Raw genomic sequence first — 19,247 nt, forward strand, 5'->3', positions numbered from 1 at the left:
TTTAAATATTTCAGATAGTTTTTTGAGATTTTTTTTCATGATCTTTTCATAAATATCACGATATATGTCACATTGAGTAAGGTTTGGCTGCAAACAAGACAGCTTTTTCTAGGCAATGGCAAATAGGGGTGTAAACAGGCCGGATTTTGTTCCAATCTAAGCACCACTGATCCGAGCTAATCAGATTCGAATTCAATATGGAGTTGGGTTGAATCAATCATAGCCAAACCCGGATCTAACTAACTTAAAATCTGACATTTTCCACTTATTCACATTTGGATTTAGTCGGATCAAACTCGGACTCCGGGTGCAATACTCAATATTGAATCCTGATCGGATTATCAATCGAATCCGATTTATATACCGAATCCTTCTAAAAGGATTCGGGTCGGTTCTCAGATTACGGTACTACTGTAAACCAATAAATATTGATCCAGTTCCTTAGACCCGAACAGCCCTATCCGGTTTAAAAGAAAGAATATCAACAGAGCCTCCCCTTCTGAAAGCAAAGCAGCCTCACCCGACCCTGTGCTCCCCTGAAGGAGCAGTCGCTCTGAATATGGAGGCCGCGAGAACGGCCTCCTTCGTCTCTAACAATCCCATCTTCAGAAGGATTTCCGATGGGAGAAAGAATTCTTCCGGCTTGTTGGTTTCCCTTCACTGCTTCTGTTCCACGGGCACGCGGAGCGAGGGGGCGAGGCGGAGGAGGTGGGTCGCCGCGGGAGCGAGGAAGAAGAAGGTTGATTCTCACAGCTTCGTGGTGAAGCCAGAAGAGACCGGACTTTTCCCAGAATCTGTCTTGCTGAAGCCCGTAAGATACCGTTTTCTTACGTCCAATTGGTTTGGTTTTTCCTACTTGGTGTCTATTGTATGTTTCTTACTTGGGATTTTCTGCGGTTTTCTGAATATACCCATGTTTTTGCCTTAGTGGGTTTCTGTGTTTCTTTCTTTGTTCTTCAATATTAAGGGTTTTATGACATGCCGAATTTGATTTTGTTGTTTTTTTTTTCCCTTTTTTGTGGGTAGTTATCTTATTCTTTTTGTTTGCTTAAAGTTTTTCCTCTTTTTTTTCTTTTTTAATCAGTTATTGAGCTTCAACACATATGCGGGGACTTGCTTTTTTATGTGCTTTTGTGGGGTTCTGTTATGTTTTTTCTTTTCACCAATTGGGGCTTGAAGGTGTGGCCAATTTGTTGAATTTTTTGCTTCTTTTTCCAGTTTTTTTTTTTTGGTATTAAGCGAGTTGGTTAGTGCGAATTAAGTGGTCAAATTAAGAGAAAACTCATATATGTAAAATTGAATGTGAGAAAATTGACTCTCCTAAGGCCAGCCACTTCAATCGGCCCTTACCCTTTGGTGTCTTATTAACCATGCTATTAGAGAAGTGCATTTCACGTGTACCTCTAAGTAATTGCGTTCCTTTTTTCTGGTAATCAGTCTTCAATGCACCCAAGGAATAAATATTTGAACAGTAGAGTTGATATTGATAGAGAGTTCCTTAAGTGATAGCTTAAGCCAGTTTCTGGATACATCCCTCCCTAACAGACCCTTGAAGAGGTTGGCATCTTCCCACTTTGGGTTCTATGCTTTTCGAGAGGATAGATTTCTAGTTATATATGCATTTTGAGGCTTGTGTTTGTTTGTACAATTATATCCCTTCATTTGATGTTGAGAAAGCTGGGTCATAATTTCTACGTTCAGCTTGCAACTTTCTTGAGGTGCGGACTGTGGAGAAGCTGATGAACCATTCACAAGTGCTTGATGTATTTCTGAATTTTATGGTTCACCCATGAAGTTTACTTCTTAGTTTCCTACAATGAGTGAACATTGTTGTTCGATGGTAATGCTGCATTTGTTAGAAAGGCATGTGAGGCAACTAGGGAAGAGGAGGCCAGGGTGTGTTGATGGTGCATCGTCCAATGCCAGTATCTTCTCTCACTTACTAAGCCTGCTCTTATAAGGCAGAAAATTTTGGACCTCACAGCCCAACAATGAACATAGAGCCAATGCTGTCCATGTTCTGTTATATCTTCCCATCTGCATTTTGTTCTATATAGTGTAATTAGAATTTTCTTATTATTTTTATTCTACTATTATTCTGAGAAAACAATTTAATATTTAAAGTATCTAATCAGTTTCCTTTTTTTTTACATCTGTTCATCTTCTTTTTTTTTTGGTTTTTCTGTGTGAAACTGACAGTAGACCTGACATTTGGTTCATTCTCTGTGCAGAAGAAAGTGCAAGAGGATGGTAGACTTCTTCCTGAATTTGCAGATGCAGAAGAAGGTAGAAGTTGCTATCAAATTTCTTTCTTTTATATATGCATAATGAGCATTTCATAATTTTCATTCTGATGAGATTCAGAATTCTCCAACATCATTTCTTTGTAATTCAGCAAGTGGTATATTGTGATTGCATTTTTTTTATGACATCAGTCCTATTTTTTTTTTCAGAGCGCCTTTTTGAGTTCATGAACCTTAAAATGGAGAGTCATCTGAATCAGGAGAGAAGTAAGTATACCTATTAGACACTTCTATCTTCTTCTAAGTCTACTATTTTTGTGATGACCTCTCCAATGCTTTTTGGTATCTGTTTTCTTTTAGAGGTATTTGAAGTGTTTTTTCGGTTTCTTCAGCGTCTGGTCACATCACTTACTGATGAATTGAGTGATAGATGAACTGTTAAATCTTTGTATGGTTTGGTAATAGAAATGTTGAAACTAGTGTGGTTAATTTTTATTTTGAAATGCTTGTTCATTATAAAACCAGTTCGTGTAAGCCCCAGCAGTGATTCCGAAGTTCTTGGTATCATATTACAGGCCTAATAATTTTGATACTGTTTGCCAACATCCTGAAGCTTGTTTTCGTCAGCCTGTTTGTTTGATATTTCATTTGGTGGTGAGTTACTGCATTTTCATTATAAAAAGCCACCCTGATTCATCAATCAAGAGGATAAGTTAAACACTTGTAGCAAGGTACGCATAGTGGATCAGACTTATCAAATTCCATTTTGAAAATAAGTTTTTTTCGTAGGCATTGATGTATAACCCAAGTTGGACATCATATTTAGGTGACGTATTGGTGGTTGCATCAGTTCAGTAATATAAGATGATTAACATCAACAATCTAACTAATGTAGTGGGTCTGTCATGTTTATATAATGAATCAAGGGTTTCTGCTGAAAAAGAAAATATTACTGTTATATTCAAGTTACAGTGAAGCTGCATTTTGCTTCATTTCTTGAGATAATATCTTGCATTTGAAACTTGTGAGTAGGTTCTAGGATAGTTCACTCCAAGTTCTGGCATGACAATCATCTATATACATGCAAAACTTTATCTTATCCAGATAGATGTGAGATGTGCAATTGGCCATTGAACTTGCTCCACTGAAGTGCTTTATTGGAATTTGAATTGGAATTCTGCCTATTTTCAGATCTTTGTTCATTTCAATTTAGTTGGTGATCACGGGATCATGGCCATCTGAGTGGCTGTAATCGTGCAGGAAATGGGAGATGTCTGATGCTTTCAATTAAGGCATCTTCTGGAGAGTATTTTTTATTGTCTGGTTTAAGAGAGAATAGGAAAAAAAACTATGCTATCTGATGGAAAATATCAAAACTCAGTATTTCCTAGAGTAGTCATGGAAAACAAATTTGAGCAGTTTGCTATGAGGAAGAGACATTGATCTTTTTGGGTGTCTTTAATGTGATTTATATATATACTTCATGTTAAATTAGATTTGATGAAGAAGGAAAGTTTGGTGCAAAATGGATTGGGTTTGGTTTTGTCGCATCTCTGATATTAATATAAGGTTTTAATGAATATTCAGATGACATTTAGACACATCTGGTTGTGTTGTATTCAGATAATGGCCTTTGTATTTCTTTTTATACTTGTTGCTTATAAATAAATTCTGTAGGAAAATACATATGCTTAAAATCATGCATCTTCTTAAGAAGTCAGATGCAAGTTAAAGTTGACATCAAATTAGCATATTAGGAATCTGTTCTTTTTGGAATGGATGATTTGGTGGTTAACTTTTCTATTTTGTTTCCATGCAGCTCGCCATTACGAGGTGGTATATTTAATTCATGAAGACCGAATCGACGAGGTTGAGACTGTTGTTTCAAAATTTCAAGGTGCGCACAAACATGCTGATTTTTATTGAACAACATTTTCAATTAGCTTATTTCCTTACACAATGCTGATTTTGAGAATCTTGGAGTTCCTGTCTTCTATGTTCTTTCTTTCAAAAGTATGCTTTTCCTTGACTAGAAAATTTCCATTTTAGGCTTTGTTTGGGAGCCGGTTTTGAGGCTGGATATGCCAAATCCTGGATTTGGCAAACCCAGTATTTCAAAGACATGGGATATGCCAAATCCCTTTAACTGTTTGGGGGCCAACTGCTGGAGTTGGCATCTCCTTGCCAACAACCAGCTCCCAAACAACCAAAATCTGAATAAAAAGGGCATCTAATTGTGAATGATGAATCGAAATTCTGCAAGATGCCAAAAACGTACATCAGAAGCCAACACCAAAAGCAAAAAAAGATCATACAACTAACCGAATGACCAAAAAAGAGAGGCATGTTTTAGACTAAGATATGGAATAAAAAGAGGGCTAGGATTTAGACGGCATGCGCTGGCAATGGCTGAATCGACTCCAACAGGATCAAATTTGACTCAACCAAAATACATTAAAGAGGAAGGGTAAGAAAAACAAGGTCAGGGATGAAGACAAGGGGAAAATGGAGCTTGGGACAAAGAAGAACAGTCAGGAAAAAGAAGCAAGGGTAGGGTTCAAGATCGTCATACCTTAGCAATGACTTCTCTCCCTTCTGCACTCCTTCAGCTTGCTGGATTACTTTGTAAAATGAAATAGAGGAGTAATAGTGACCTTGCAGGAAGACGGTCTGTTGAGTAATGGCAGGTTGGTGGACATGGTGGCATCAACAAATGTGTGTCTGAAGGGAGTTGGGAAATGAGGATGGAGTCGTCAACAATTTCCTCATTGCCTCGCAATAAAAAACAGGAGATGAGAGGCACCGAATCTGTCCCAGAACCAGCTCCCAAACAGCACCTTATTTTAATGATTAGAAAGGAAAATTGGAAAGTGTGCTTTATTTGCTTTGCCACAATCAAATTAGCATGTTGGATGCAGAAAGCTGTCATGTCTTTATGTGGAAACTGATGGCCAGATGTTGCTGGACCAAATTGTTATACTGGCAAGCCCATCAAAGCAAACATTATGACAAGCCGCCTCCATTAACAGAAAATGTACCAGGCCAAAATAATATCAGGTCACCTCATGCTTTCAAGTTCCTAGGATTACGTACCCAGTTTTTGGAAAGGAAAATGCATATTTCCTGCACTTATTTGAATTTTTATGCAAAAAAGTTTGGATTTTTTGCAATATTATTTTTTCTCATATTTAGGCTTTCATTAACATATGCTTTTCTGTTAAAAATTTTACCAAAAAATAAGTTGTTTTTTCTTTTCTTTTTATTTTATTTTATAAAGCTTCTGCGATTTTTTTTTCAATAAATTCAACTGTGTGGTTATTCAAAATTTTCAATTCAGCTTGTGTGTATGTATGAAGTGAACTTTCCGTGCTTAGTAGTGTTTAGTGGAATATTCAACCTTTTCCTTCTTGCAGTTTTGTTTTATTCTGGCTAGGATTTCATAATTTTCCCACACCCTCCCACACAACACTTTTTTTTTTGAGTTAAAAGTTCATACATGAATAACTTATTTTTCTTTTAGTAGGGTCTGCATAGATACTAAGTTCTGCATGAAATGTGTTTACCTTGGTAACGTTTTAATTTTGACCTCTTCCACGTTTCATAATTAGTTCTTAATGATACAATTCATCTGATCATAAATTTTATTTTGATTGACACTGATTATAATTCAACATGCTCTCTGTTGCAAGTTAACAAAGATTGATCGTCATTCGCCTTCTATGCTAAGCACATATTCATATTCCCACATATATTGTAATTGACAAGTCACCCCATGGTTGTAATATTGTTTGACATTTTCGGCGAGTCCATGTTTCTGTTGTTTCAATTCTTTTCTTTTGCTCATTTGTTAAAAATGTAAAAGTTGTAACTATTCATTGTTTAAGGGATCGATTTATAGATGCTGGTAATTAATTTGACCTTGTAGGCAATGTGCTGGTGCACTCATTTGATTTTCCTTTAAAAAAATTGAAAGTTTCAGGGTCTGACATGCGTACAATATGAAGAAAAATGTTTTTTCACGAGTTCCTGAAAATTGTTTTTATGAGTTCCACATTTACATATTTGAATTTCAATCTTATGATCTTGTTAACATGTTCCTTTGACGCATAATTGCTTTGGCTGCCTCACACTTTTCTTCAGCTTGCTAACAGCTAACCAGAAATGCTTTAAAATTTGATGTTTCAGATGTAGAATTCTTTATGTATAATAACCGGATGTTTTGTTTTGTCGATAACAACCTGATCAGTCGGCTAGCATTTCTTGAATGTTTTGTTTGACAGCTTCATTCTTTGGTAGTGTTGATTTGTTCTCACTCATGTTCTGCAGATTTCGCAAAGGAGAAAAATGGCAAGGTGTGGAGGCTCCAAAACTGGGGACTTCGAAGACTGGCATACAAAATAAAGAAGGCTAAGCATGCGAATTACATCGTAATGAACTTTGAGTTGGAAGCCAAATGGATAAACGATTTCAAGAGCTTGTTGGACAAAGATGAAAGGGTTATCCGGCATCTTGTGATCAAGAGAGACAAGGGGATCACCGAAGATTGCCCGCCGCCTCTGGAGTTTCACACCCTGCACTCAGACGGTTTGGAGGATGATGAAGGTGATTATGATGGTGATGAGGGTGAGTTGGAAATGGTCACCTATGTTGAGGAGGGGGAAGATGAAGGTGTTGATGGAGAGTGGAAAGAGTTGGAAATCACAAAAGGTGGATCAAAAAGAAGTTCAAGGCCAGAGAAGATAGCAAGGTAGTAGTTTCTTTCTTGCTTGTATGTTCTTCTATTGCGGCTTGGAAAAGGACATTCGGAGTAATCTCAACACAGTAAGATAGACATGGAGAAATGCAGTTTGTAATTTTGCATGGGAAACTAGTAAAAGATTTTTTGGTGCTGCTGTATTCATGTAACAGTTTGTTTGTTTGTGTGTGTGTGTGTGTGTGCGTGGGTGTGCATGTGCCCACATGCTTGTGTGTGCGCACGTGCACAGATCTCTCGTCTCGCACTCTCTGGACATAACCTTGTTTTCATAGCATGTCTGTTTGCAGTGTGCCTCAAGGGAGTTGGTGTAGTGGGGTTGGGCCTTGTCTTTCAGATGGGCAGTCAGGGTTTAATTCCAGCAAGCGTCACCCCCTTTGCAAGTCGATGCCCAACATAGGCTCACACTCATGCGTGCACATGCTTGTGTTCACGTGATCTCTCATCTTGCACTCGCAGGACATAACATTTTCCATGTTTTCATAACCAATCCGTTTGCACTGTGCCTCAAGGGGGTTGGCGTAGTGGGGTTGGGCCTTGGCTGTCAGACAGGCAGTCAGGGTTCGATTGTTGCGAGCATCAACCCCCTTTGCAAGTCGACACCCAATATAGGCTCTTTGGGCGAGGGTCCTAGCCTCGGAGCCTTTCGATCGCTCAATTACCACTATAAAAGCTTTGATAGTTGAGAGTACAAAGGGCGTATGATGATCGAGCAACTAGTGGATACATAACGCAAGTCCTTCACTCCATCGACAAAGGTTTGGAAGAAGTTGAACCACGGAGGCAAGAAGAAAGATTGACGCGATAATAAATGTGAGGCATCGATCCAACACCATTATGACAAGAGACAAAATTATAAAAAGCACAACAATAACGACAACAGAGGGCTGGTTGCAACTTGTTGGTTCTGTGGTGATAGATATATCATTAGGCAATGTCCAAAGTGCCTAGTAAGAAACGACAAACAGGCCAATGCAGTGCAGGCAGAGAGTAGTGACGCCGAGGTTGTGTAGCCCAGGATGGGCGCTATGCAGACGATCAATGCAGTTAGAAGCTTCACAGCAAAGAGCATGTCGATTAGCAAAGAACTCATATATCTAGAAGTCATTGCGAATAAAAAGTCTATTACGGCAATGATAGACTATGGGGTCACGCATAACTTCATCTCGTGAGAAGAGGCAGAGCAATTGGTCTTGAACCCCAGGCCAAAGCAGAGGATCATCAAAATTGTGAACTTTGAGGGCAAGTCAATCTTTGGTGAAGCAAGGGACGTGGTTATCCAAATTAGGAGTTAGGTAGGTAAAGCCAACTTCTCAGTGGTGTCCCTAGACGACTACAAAATGATTTTAGGCATGGAGTTTTTTTGCAACCAGAATATGATAATGATGTCGAAGTTTAATTTGTTAACAATCATGGGGTCAAACTCTTCACACACAGTGCAGTGCCTTACTCTTGGAGTATGTCTTCAATGTTATCTGCTATGCAATTGAAGAAGGGTGTCAAGCGAAGATAGCAGACATTCTTAGTTATCGTGCACACCGAAGAAGGGAAGGTGGAAACAGCAGTGCCATCGACTTGCCCTACTATTGGTTGAATTTTGAGAGTGATGCCCCTAGAACTGTCGAAGCGTCTGTCGCTGAGACGCGAGGTCGACCACAAGATATAGTTGACCCCCCGGAGTAAAGCCCCCTGCTGTGATCCCTTATCGCATGCGGTCAACTGAATTGAAGGAGCTACGTAGACAGCTGAACAAGTTGTTGGAGGCAGGCATTATTCGTCATTCTAAAATACCTTTTGGTGCCCCTGTGCTGTTTCAGGTGAAGCATGATGGTTCCAAACAGCTATGTGTAGATTACCGTGCATTGAATAAGGTCACAGTAAAGAACAAGTATCCATTACCACTAATAACAAACTTGTTCGACCAGCTAAGCAGTGTTCGTATCTTTTCAAAGTTAGATTTGCGATCGAGTTACTGGCAAGTGAGGATTGTTGATGGCGATGAGTCTAAAATGACTTGTGTCACTCGCTATGGTTCCTATAAATTTTTAGTGATGTCATTCGAGTTGACTAATGCGTTGGTCACATTCATGATGTTGATGAACAAAATCTTCTACCCTTACTTAGACAAGTTCGTGGTAGTCTATCTCGACGATATCGTGATTTATAGCAGCAGCATAGAGGAACATGTTGGGCACTTGCGAACAGTGTTTCAAGTGTTGAAAGAGAATGACATTTATGTCAAGCAAGAAAAGTGTCTCTTCAGCCAAGAAGATATCAGCTTCCTTGGTCACGTCGTGGGGTTTGGTTTACTACGCATGGACGGGCAAAAGATAAGAGCCATCAAAGAATGGAATTCGTCGACCAAGGTGCCAGAGTTGTGATCATTTCTTAGCTTGGCCAACTATTATCGATGATTCATCAAAGGTTACTCCCTCATTGTTGCGCCCCTCATGAATTTGCTAAAAAATAATCGGGTATGGCTCTGAACAAAAGTCTGCCAAGATGCCTTCGATGGCTTGAAGAAGACCCTGGTGAGAGAACCAGTGCTACAGTTACCGGACCACTCAAGACCCTTTGAAGTCCACACAGATGCTTTAGACTTCGCCATCAGCGGAGTTATTATGCAGGAGGGTTATCCAATTGCTTACGAGAGTCATAAGCTAAAGGATGTGGAGAGGCGCTACACGGTGCATGAGCGTAAAATGGTGGCCATCGTGTACTACCTTAGGACCTGGCAGTACTATCTTCTTGGTGCTCAGTTCGTCATCAAGACGAACATCGCCACGAGCTATTTTCAAACGCAGAAGAAGCTGACACCCAAGCAAGCTTGATAGCAAATGTTTCTAACTGAGTTCGACTTCGCTTTGGAGTATAAGGTGGGAAAGATCAATGTTGTTGTTAATGCTCTGAGTCGAGTCGCAAGGCAGAACTGGCGGTTGTGCGCGCAGAGCCTTCCAAACTTCACTTAGAGGGTGCATTGTTGGACCATATCTGCGAAGGAATGCAACAGGTCATGACAATGCAACACCTTGTCTCTCTGGCATAGGCGAGAAAGACTCGATGATTCTGGCTATGGGACAACCTCCTCATGACTAAAGGGGGATGTGTCTTCATGCCATGGTGGGAAAGCATTCACCGTAAATTGCTTAAGGTGTGCCATGATACTTTATGGGTTGGTCATCCAGGTCAGGAGCAGACCTTAGCACTCCTTGAGCACGGTTAATATTGGTTGCAGATGAGAGACAATGTAGAGGGGTATGTGCAAACGCGTCTCGTCTGTCAGTAAGACAAGGGGACTAACCAGAAGACTCCCGGCCTCCTTGAGCCTCTACCTATCCCAGAATGTCTTTAAGAAAGCATTTTCATGGACTTCATTGTTAGCTTGCCGAAGGTAAATGACTTCGGCTCCATCCTAATGGTAGTGAATCATTTCTCTAAATACACCACCTTCATTCCAGCTTCCAAAAAGTACCTTGCAGAGCAGTTCGTCAAACATCTTGTGAAGCACTAAGGTGTACCAAGAAACATTGTGAGCAATAGTGATGCTCGCTTCATGAGCAAATTTTGACGTGAAGTATTTTGGTTACTCGGTTCCGATCTGCTATTTTCAACAAGTTTCTACCCATAGATCGATAGGCAGATGAAACACATCAATGAACTATTGGAGCAATACCTCAAACACTTTGTTAGTGCCAATAAAAAAGATTGGGTAAAGCTCCTGGACGTGGCTCAATTCTACTACAATCTTCAGAAGAATGAGCCTTCAAGCCACAACTCGTTTGAGATAGTTACAAGACAGCAGTCGCTTACCCCACACACTCTAGATGCACAGGAAAATGGAAGGCCATCCTTTGCCTATCAGTTTGTTCGAGGTTGGCACAAGCAGACCGAATTGGCGAAGATGGTTTTACACAAAGCGGCTGAGAAGATGAAGAAGTGGGCATTCAAGCATCGTCAGCATACGGGGTTCCATGTTGAAGACCATATGTTGGTGAAACTTTACCCGAATCGTACAAGCATCTTTTGTGTACGGCACCGCGGACTAATCAGGAAGTACGAGGGACCATTCACCATCACTAAGAAAGTGGGCAACCTAGTGTACAAGTTGGACCTGCCCCCGAACTTCAAGGTGCATCTGGTGTTTCACGTGTGCAACTTGAAACCATTATATGCGGACGAGGGGGATCCAGAACGTAGCGTGCCACAATGCGCTTCTATCCTACAGAAAGCCCTGGCAGCACAACGGGCCGAGAAACGTCTCACTAAGATCCTTCACCACAAGGTCAACTACTTGGGTGGAGTGAAGATGTATTTGGTGTAGTGGGAGAAGACAACGAAGCCGACGTGGGAGCCAACATTTCGAACGAAGAGCCGGTACCCAGTCGAAGTCAGGGCCTACCAGGAAACAAATGGCACCGAGGGCGGCGCATGATTTAAAGGGGGAAACCTGTTCTCCTATGACCTACTTGGTATAGTTGTATCTAAAGTTTATTTTTCTTTGGTTGAGTCTTGATGTAAAGTGTCGAGTCACTTGTAACTTTCTTCGGGCCACCTTTGCTCTTTGGTTGTTAGCCCGTAGATCTGAACTGTAATGAGCCTGCAGGAAAAATTGTGAATGAATACAAATGCGAAGAGCTTTCTTTTGTTCACCCCGTTGTTATTGCTTCCGAGTGATTGCAATTTTTCTCCTTCTCTGTTTATCACTTTCCTGCACTCTCAACTATCAAAGTTTTTGCAGCGGTAAATGAGCGATCGAAAGGCTTGCAGCGGTAAGGAAAGACTGTCGCGCCGCACTGACCTATTGAAAAAATAGGCCCATGACACTAGGCGCACTGAGAAAAAACCTAGCAGAGACACAATAAAACGTAAAACCAAGCATGAAAACACAAGTAAAAAATGGCAAAGAGTTTATGGGTGAAACCACGTAATGATGTACTTGGACTTAATGGACTAGATTTTGTGATAGGTTTCCATAGTGTATGGATTGATGATTATTGAAACTTGTTTTTCTGTGAATATTAAAGGTGTAACTGGGTTGGGTTAAGGTCGGGTCTTATCAGACCCGATTCTGAATTGGGTCGAAAAGTAAGACCCAAACCCGACCCAATCTAGTTCGGGTTTGGGTACAGCTGGAAACTATGGACCCATATGGGTTAACGGGTCTAGGTATACATCGGGTTGGGTATTCAGTAGACATGTTTTGGTTTGGGTCGGGATCGGGTTCGGGTCTATATATGTCTGTTTAGTAGACCTGTTAGGTTAACGTGTTTGGGTATTAATGGTTTGAGTCTTAACGGGTTCTAGTTTCAGCTCGGGTCTTGATATGTTCAGTATTTTAAACTTGATTACACGCCAATAAAAATTGTGTAAATTAATGAAATCAACTATTTATTTAGAAGATATATGCTAATAAAATAGAAGCTTAATAATTATTCTAAATAATGTCAAAATCTAAATATAAAAGGAATATATCCATGACAACCAAACACTTTAAGTTGAAAAAAAAATATGTTGTCATATTCAAAATGTATCAAACTAAATGAGCAAGTATTATTTTGGGATACACTTCAAACCAACAATTTTCAAAACAAAGACAATAGGGGGTTATACACTGAAAGCAAGGAGTATTTTTCAGATGGACATGGGATAGTGGTGGTCAGACAAAGGGGTTATACACTGAAAGCAAGGAGTATTTTTCATGATGAAAAATTGAATAAAGGAAATGGTCTATTACAAATTCTAAAGAATGCGGGAGTTCAAGGGAGAGTAATCATAGAATCAAGCGGAAAAAACATTTATTATCGAGTATTACAAGTTTTAGAAGGAAGGAGACAGAGAGGGGAGCTGCCTATAGAATTGTTAAATATCATGTAAAGTTTTGATAGGATTAACATTAGTTATAGTCAGTTGTAAAGTTCATTTTTTTTTGTTAAAAACCTAGCACAATTAGTGAGAAGAGGGGAATGTCCAACACTTAAAAAGATCGTCCTTCCATACTGGCACTCTTTGAGAGAAAGGTGATTTTTTTTATACAAACTATAACATAGCCTCCCTAACCCCGACTATAAAAATAAAAAAAGTAGATGAAAAAATGAATTAAAGTTTAGATTACTAAAATGCAATACATATTAATTTTAAGTTTATCAATGTTTTTAAATATTTAAATGAATATGTAACATTTACCTTTCAGATGGATCATGTACAAAGTGGCTCTGGGCCAGGTACAAAGCAGGTTCACCTACATAATTGGATCAGGATTGGATTGGTTAGGTTTTAAAATATGAAGAACCATTTGGGTCCAGGTACATAATCGGGTCGAGTTCATTCGAGTTTGGGTCATCATCTACACCTATTTTCAATATGGGTATAAATTTTGGACCCGATCCAAACTCACAGGCCCACCAATGTCGGGTTGGGTCCGGTATACCCAACCCGGTTACACCCCTAATGAATATGGCTAGGGATGGCACTGGACCGGGGGACAACGGGGCTCCACCCCGCCTCACCCCGTTTGGACCGGGGATGAAAGGCATGAAACGGAGATGGAGACGGGGATGAAGGTTAAAATCTATCCCCGTGAGGAGATGGAGGCAGGGATGGACTTGAGTTTTTCCCCACCCGCCCCATCTCCATCCCCATCCCCATCCCCATCCCCATCCCAATCCCCGCCTAGCCCTGCCCCGTCCCCAATCTTTTAAGGGATGACTATAGACTAAGAGAAAATGGAGCCCTGTCTCGCCCCCGTTTGGACCAAGGATGAAGGACATGAAACGGTGATGGAGGCGGGGGTGGAGACCTTGTCCCCCACCCCCACCCCGGTCCATTGCCATCCCTAAATATGGCACTCAAAGCCCATTAACGTATTGGTCGCCTTTTGGGTTATGTCAGATTTGAGCAATCAACATGATCGGGTTAGTCTCAACTTGCGTTACAAGCATTTGGAATATATAGCAACTTTATGGCAATCAACTTTTTTAAGCATATCATGATTGTAACTAGGGGTGTCAACGGGTCGGGTTTGGTTCGGGGTGTTACCAAACTTGGACCTCATTTTTGGGTATGATATCGAATTCGGACCCAAGTCTAATTGGGTCTACTATAAGAAAAATCATACTTAGACCCGATAAAAACTACATGAACCGGTCCAGGACCATACCCGGTAAAACCATATTTTTTATCATTTTTTAAATTTCACAAACTATACCCAGATCCACATGGTTGTCGCCAGCTCGTGCCGTAAGGTGTTGGGTTAAGTCCCGCAACGAGCGCAACCCTCGTGTTTAGTTGCCACCATTGAGTTTGGAACCCTGAACAAACTGTCGGTGATAAGCCGGAGGAAGGTGAGGATGACGTCCTTTGGGTCTTGACTCGGGTCTTATTATTTATCACCATACTTGGACGCTATAGGGTTTGGTTGGGGTCTAGTCTGGGTAAACCAGACCTGTTGACACCCCTAATTGTAACCCTTTCAAATTGCTTCATATTTTTTATTTATTCTAGTATCCTCCTAAAATTTTTAAGTTTGTATAAATGAAGATTTTCAATATTTTTGTCAGAAACCTAATTTAAATATATCACTTTTTTTTTGGCGTGGAAACAGTAACACCATTTTTTTTTCATATGAAGAACCCTTGCATAGAACCAGGCTACGGGGGTCGAGGGGTAAGCCTTCGAAGTTTTACACGGACATGGACGGTAACTACGGATAGGTCTCTACGCATGGAGCAGTTTCTTCGAATTAAAAAAAAGAAAAAGAACCGGGCTACTTAATGGACCCTCTCCTAATGTAGGGAAACCTCAAATTGGGCCCCATGACCCCCCTACCCTATTAGGCCCAGCTTCGAATAACACCATAAATTATTAGGCCAGGCCCCAGTCGGACTGGGTTTGGTCGGGTCGATGTCCACTCATAAACACAAGTACACGACCTGACGGCTTGATCTTACCATGTGCAGATCCAATTTCGTGTTGGATCCACATGATTTTTTAATCAAAATCAATCCAAAGTTCAAACTACTATCGATGATATTCTCGTAACTAAAGCAGCCAGCTTAAAGAAATCGCTTAATTTCATCTAACCATGTAAGTAGGGGTGTCAACTGATCAGGTTTACCCAGACCCAACGGTACCAAACCCTATAGGGTCCGAGTATGGTGATTAGGGGTGTCAACGGGTTGGGTTTCGTTCGGACCCAGGTGGAACCCGACTTAGACCAGATTTTTGGATTTGATATCGGGTCCGTACTCAGGTCTAATCGGGCCTACTATAAAAGAGATCATACCCGAACCCATTAAGAACTACATAAACCAGACCTGGTAAAATAATATTTTTTATCATTTTTACGTTAAAAATTTGTGGGTCTTAATCGGAACTCGGATTGGGCCCGGTTCTGGTATAAATTTCATAAACTATACCCAGGTCCATGTATTAATATTTGTACCTTCAGTTCCGGACCCGGGTCTTAATCAGGTCTTCTTATTTGTCACCATACCAGACCTGTAGGGTTAATTAGTCCGAATCAAATCCAGGTAAACCCGACCCGTTGACACCCCTAATGGTGACAAATAAGAAGACCTGATTAACACCTATGTTCATACCCGAAGATCCGATTAATATATGGATCCGGTTACAATTTTTGAAATTTTATACCAGACCTGGGCCCAACCCGAGTTTCAATTAAGACCCACAATTTTTCAATGTAAACATGATAAAAAAAATAGCATTTTACCAAGTATGGCCTCAGTCTGGTTCATGTAGTTCTTATCGGGTCCAGGTATGGTTTCTTTTATGATGAATCCGATTAGACCTAGGTCCGGACCCGATATCATACCCGAAAATGAGGACCAAATCTGGTTTAACCTAGGTCCGAACCAAACTCGACCCGTTGACACCCCTACCAATAGGTAAATCAGAACTCTGAGTGAGGATAATTTGGTAATTTTGTTACCTATCCGATTTTGGCGCATTTCGCACGACGGTTTCCATATCAAAAGCTTCCTTTTTAACCCATCGTCGAAGAATTCTCTCTCTCTCTCTCTCTCTCTCTCTCTCTCTCTCTCTCTCTCTCTCTCTCTCTCGTGTGGTTCTGAATCTCTCTGGGTTTTTTCGGCAAGGATGGCGGCCACCATGCAGTCAAAGCTCAAATGGAAGAGCCTCAACAAAATCAACATCGTCGAGATATGGTAAATCAATTGTTTCCTCCTACTAATCCTTACAGAAAACCCAGCGCTCTAATCTCTCGCTAATCCTAGTGTTAATCCTCTGATCACTAGTGAACAAATCTTGAATCCTTGCATCCCTCTCGCACTTCGACTGTACGGAATCCTCATGGGTAAGCTAATGTTAATCTCTCGCTTCCTTCATCAATAAACTCAGAGAAATCTCGGCTCAGAATTATATTGTAGAACTTTTAGGATCGGGGTGTGCGAGAGAAGAATCGAGGAGAAGAGGAATGAGGGTTGATTAACGGCCTGAATCGGGGGGGGGGGTCCTGATCTTCTTGGGATCATCCTGCAGAGGCAGGGGGCTGGAGAATTAAACCTCCCCTGGGTAGCCATTATACAGCCTAACTGTTCCATTAGATTCCCAAACATGCTGAGAGTCCAATGTAGATTGGGCCCTACCATGATCTTGGTGGTGTATAACTCAATGGCCCACTAAGTGGGTCATTGGATTCCATGTGAGACCCATTTGGTCATACTGGATCCATACTAGGATCCAATATCTCCCACTTGACCATATGGGATGAACACCCATATTTTATCATAACCAGTGCATTATGTATACACTCATGACATTATGAGGTTTACATATGCTAGTTGGAGTTTTCCTTCATGATATATCCCTATCATGAGGTTATTCACAAACTAGGTTATTTTTCCATCATGTCATAACTTTCAAGTATTCACCATTCACTGCATATTAAGTCATGCAGTCTACGAATGCATCATAATGTAGGTCTCACATAGTCATGGGGTTCTTTTGCTCTTCCATGACCTTACCATAGGCATGCACTCTAGTGGAGTACTATGAAATTCATAAATTCATGATTTGCCAAACATAACAAATACTCTCACTTTTCATATGCATTAACACATATGTTGATCACTACCTTGATCACTACCTGATCATTTCAGACCAGTGTATTCAGATCCAAATAGATCAACATCATTTAGTATTTCATGCAAAACTTTAAAACATAAAAGATATTCTTTCATGTATTTATACAAGCATACCATAGGGAGCATTATTATTTAGCATTATATACACATGAATATCTTTACATGCATGTGTATAATTTCACTCACACTTTTCCAATGCATTGCATTTAAGCAATATTTGCATTAAGGCGTGTCATTATGTGGTTTTACATACTCTAGTTGGATTTTTTCTTCATGATATATCCTTATCATGAGGTTATTCGCAAACTAGGTTATTTTTTATCATGAAGTAAGTCATAAATCCCATACCTAAATCCAATTAGGATATGCACCAGATCCATATTCAATGAGAGTTCTCTCATTATCATTTGGATATCTAGATATAATAAGCCAATTACAAGGCTTTAATCAAACCACAAGTTTGAACATTTAAGTTCAAATCCATTACCGGATTCATATATCTGAATCTGACTTAAGATGTTATCTATCAAGTCCAACACGATCCATATTAAAATGGATCTCCATACAAGTTTAAATAAAATCATGGATCTTACAAGATTTGACTATAATCCAAATCCATATCCAAATTCATATATTTCAAATGTCAATGGATCCATATTACACATCCAATATTCCACTTATCTGGTTCTAATCGTGTCAATCTCGGATCCATATAAGTATATATCATTATTAGATCCAAATCTCTGGCCTGATACTATCCAAATTCAACATGGATCAAAATCTAGATCCATACAAAAATATATATAGATTTGTCTATAGATCAATTATGGATCCACATATCATATCCGAACACAACACTTATTCGGATCAATAACAATCTTAGATCAAATCTAGATCCCTATCCTCTACCCGAGCGTGTCACTAACCTGGATTCAATCTAGATCAAACTAGATCCATATAACATATCCAGACATAACACTCATTTGGATCCAATCATAAAATTGGATCTATATCCTATATCCGGGTAAAACACTCATCTGGATCCCATCATAAATCTTGAATCAAATCTAGATCCATATCTCGTATCCGAGTATTTGAAACCAACACTAGATCTGTTCAAGTTCAACAAGATCCAATAACAATGTCTGGATCCAAAACTAATTGAACTGGATCTATACTAAGTCATATCATATCGAGATCCATATAAATTAGGAGCCACAAAATTGGATCGATGTCAGATCCAAAACATAAATCATAATGTGAAGCATAAAAACAATGCAATAACTCAAAAGAATTTCATGATTCAAAAGTTTTACCGGATCCAACGAGGTCTTTTATAAAAATACCTATACCAACTGGATCCAAACCTGTAAGGATGATGTTCTGGGAGGTATTTCGCTAACCAGAAGCACTTTTCTGCAAAATCAGAAAAGTTAGAAATAGTTCTGGGTAAAATAAAAACAAACCAGAACATTAAAAACATAATATCTCTTAGTTAAACAAAAAACTTCAAGTGGTCCTCTGTAATTTTTTAAAAATTTTAAGATTGTTCTAAACAAACCAGAAAATATGAGTTTGTCTTAGGAATTAACGAGAAGATAGGCCTTTTTCTGAAAAATCTAGAAAATAGAGCCTCTATTTAAAAAAAAAAGGACTAAATCGGTTCCTTAAACTGGACCAGTTATTTATACAAGCATACCATAGGACTAAACCGGTTCACTCAGAACCGGGATATCTCCCTCTTTCACGAGCATCACCTATGCCTTTGAGTGTTCCGCTGCCCTTCACCCATTTTTGTTTACATAATCAACAGCCACACCATCACTACCTTTATTCCTACAACAGCCCTGGCGAACCACTTTCTTCCCTTCTCTAAAACCACCAGTATAGGGTGTCCAGTGGGTGGAGCTCTGACTGACACAATGCAATGGCAACACTGTTAATTTGGATGTTGGAGGGCAAGGGCCCACTGTTTGCGACAGAGCACGAGACGAACATGTCATGTTCCATGACGTGGATAGATGTCCTGATTCTATTCCAGTGTCATGGCGCCGAGAGAGATCTCTGCAGGGAAGTCTCTGGCTAGTGCAGGGTTGCCCTGCCTACTGCAAACGTGGGGGCAATGGCGCT

The 19,247-nt window shown here is 40.0% G+C and overlaps 1 protein-coding gene across 1 annotated transcript; it reads left to right on the forward strand.

The window, feature by feature from the left end:
• The first annotated feature begins 501 nt into the window (after positions 1–501).
• Positions 502–7,143, forward strand: RFC3 (Translation elongation factor EF1B/ribosomal protein S6 family protein). Its single transcript, XM_089982552.1, has 5 exons — positions 502–811; positions 2,232–2,286; positions 2,454–2,510; positions 4,063–4,140; positions 6,570–7,143. Exons 1-5 carry the CDS (start codon positions 560–562, stop codon positions 6,992–6,994), a joined length of 867 nt encoding a protein of 288 aa, XP_089838678.1. The 5' UTR covers positions 502–559; the 3' UTR covers positions 6,995–7,143.
• Positions 7,144–19,247: the final 12,104 nt, after the last annotated feature.

This window comes from Nuphar pumila, chromosome 12 (assembly GCF_984573655.1).
Source record: "Nuphar pumila chromosome 12, dmNupPumi1.hap1.1, whole genome shotgun sequence".
NCBI lineage: Eukaryota > Viridiplantae > Streptophyta > Magnoliopsida > Nymphaeales > Nymphaeaceae > Nuphar > Nuphar pumila.

What these genes read in the sequence shown, in the direction of transcription:
- RFC3 (XM_089982552.1), top strand. Translation starts at nt 560, where the DNA reads ATGGAGGCCGCGAGAACGGCCTCCTTCGTCTCTAACAATCCCATCTTC. An exon ending in ATTTGCAGATGCAGAAGAAG is followed by an intron (nt 2,287 to 2,453) that starts GTAGAAGTTGCT and finishes TTTTTTTTTCAG; the next exon opens with AGCGCCTTTTTGAGTTCATG. An exon ending in TCATCTGAATCAGGAGAGAA is followed by an intron (nt 2,511 to 4,062) that starts GTAAGTATACCT and finishes GTTTCCATGCAG; the next exon opens with CTCGCCATTACGAGGTGGTA.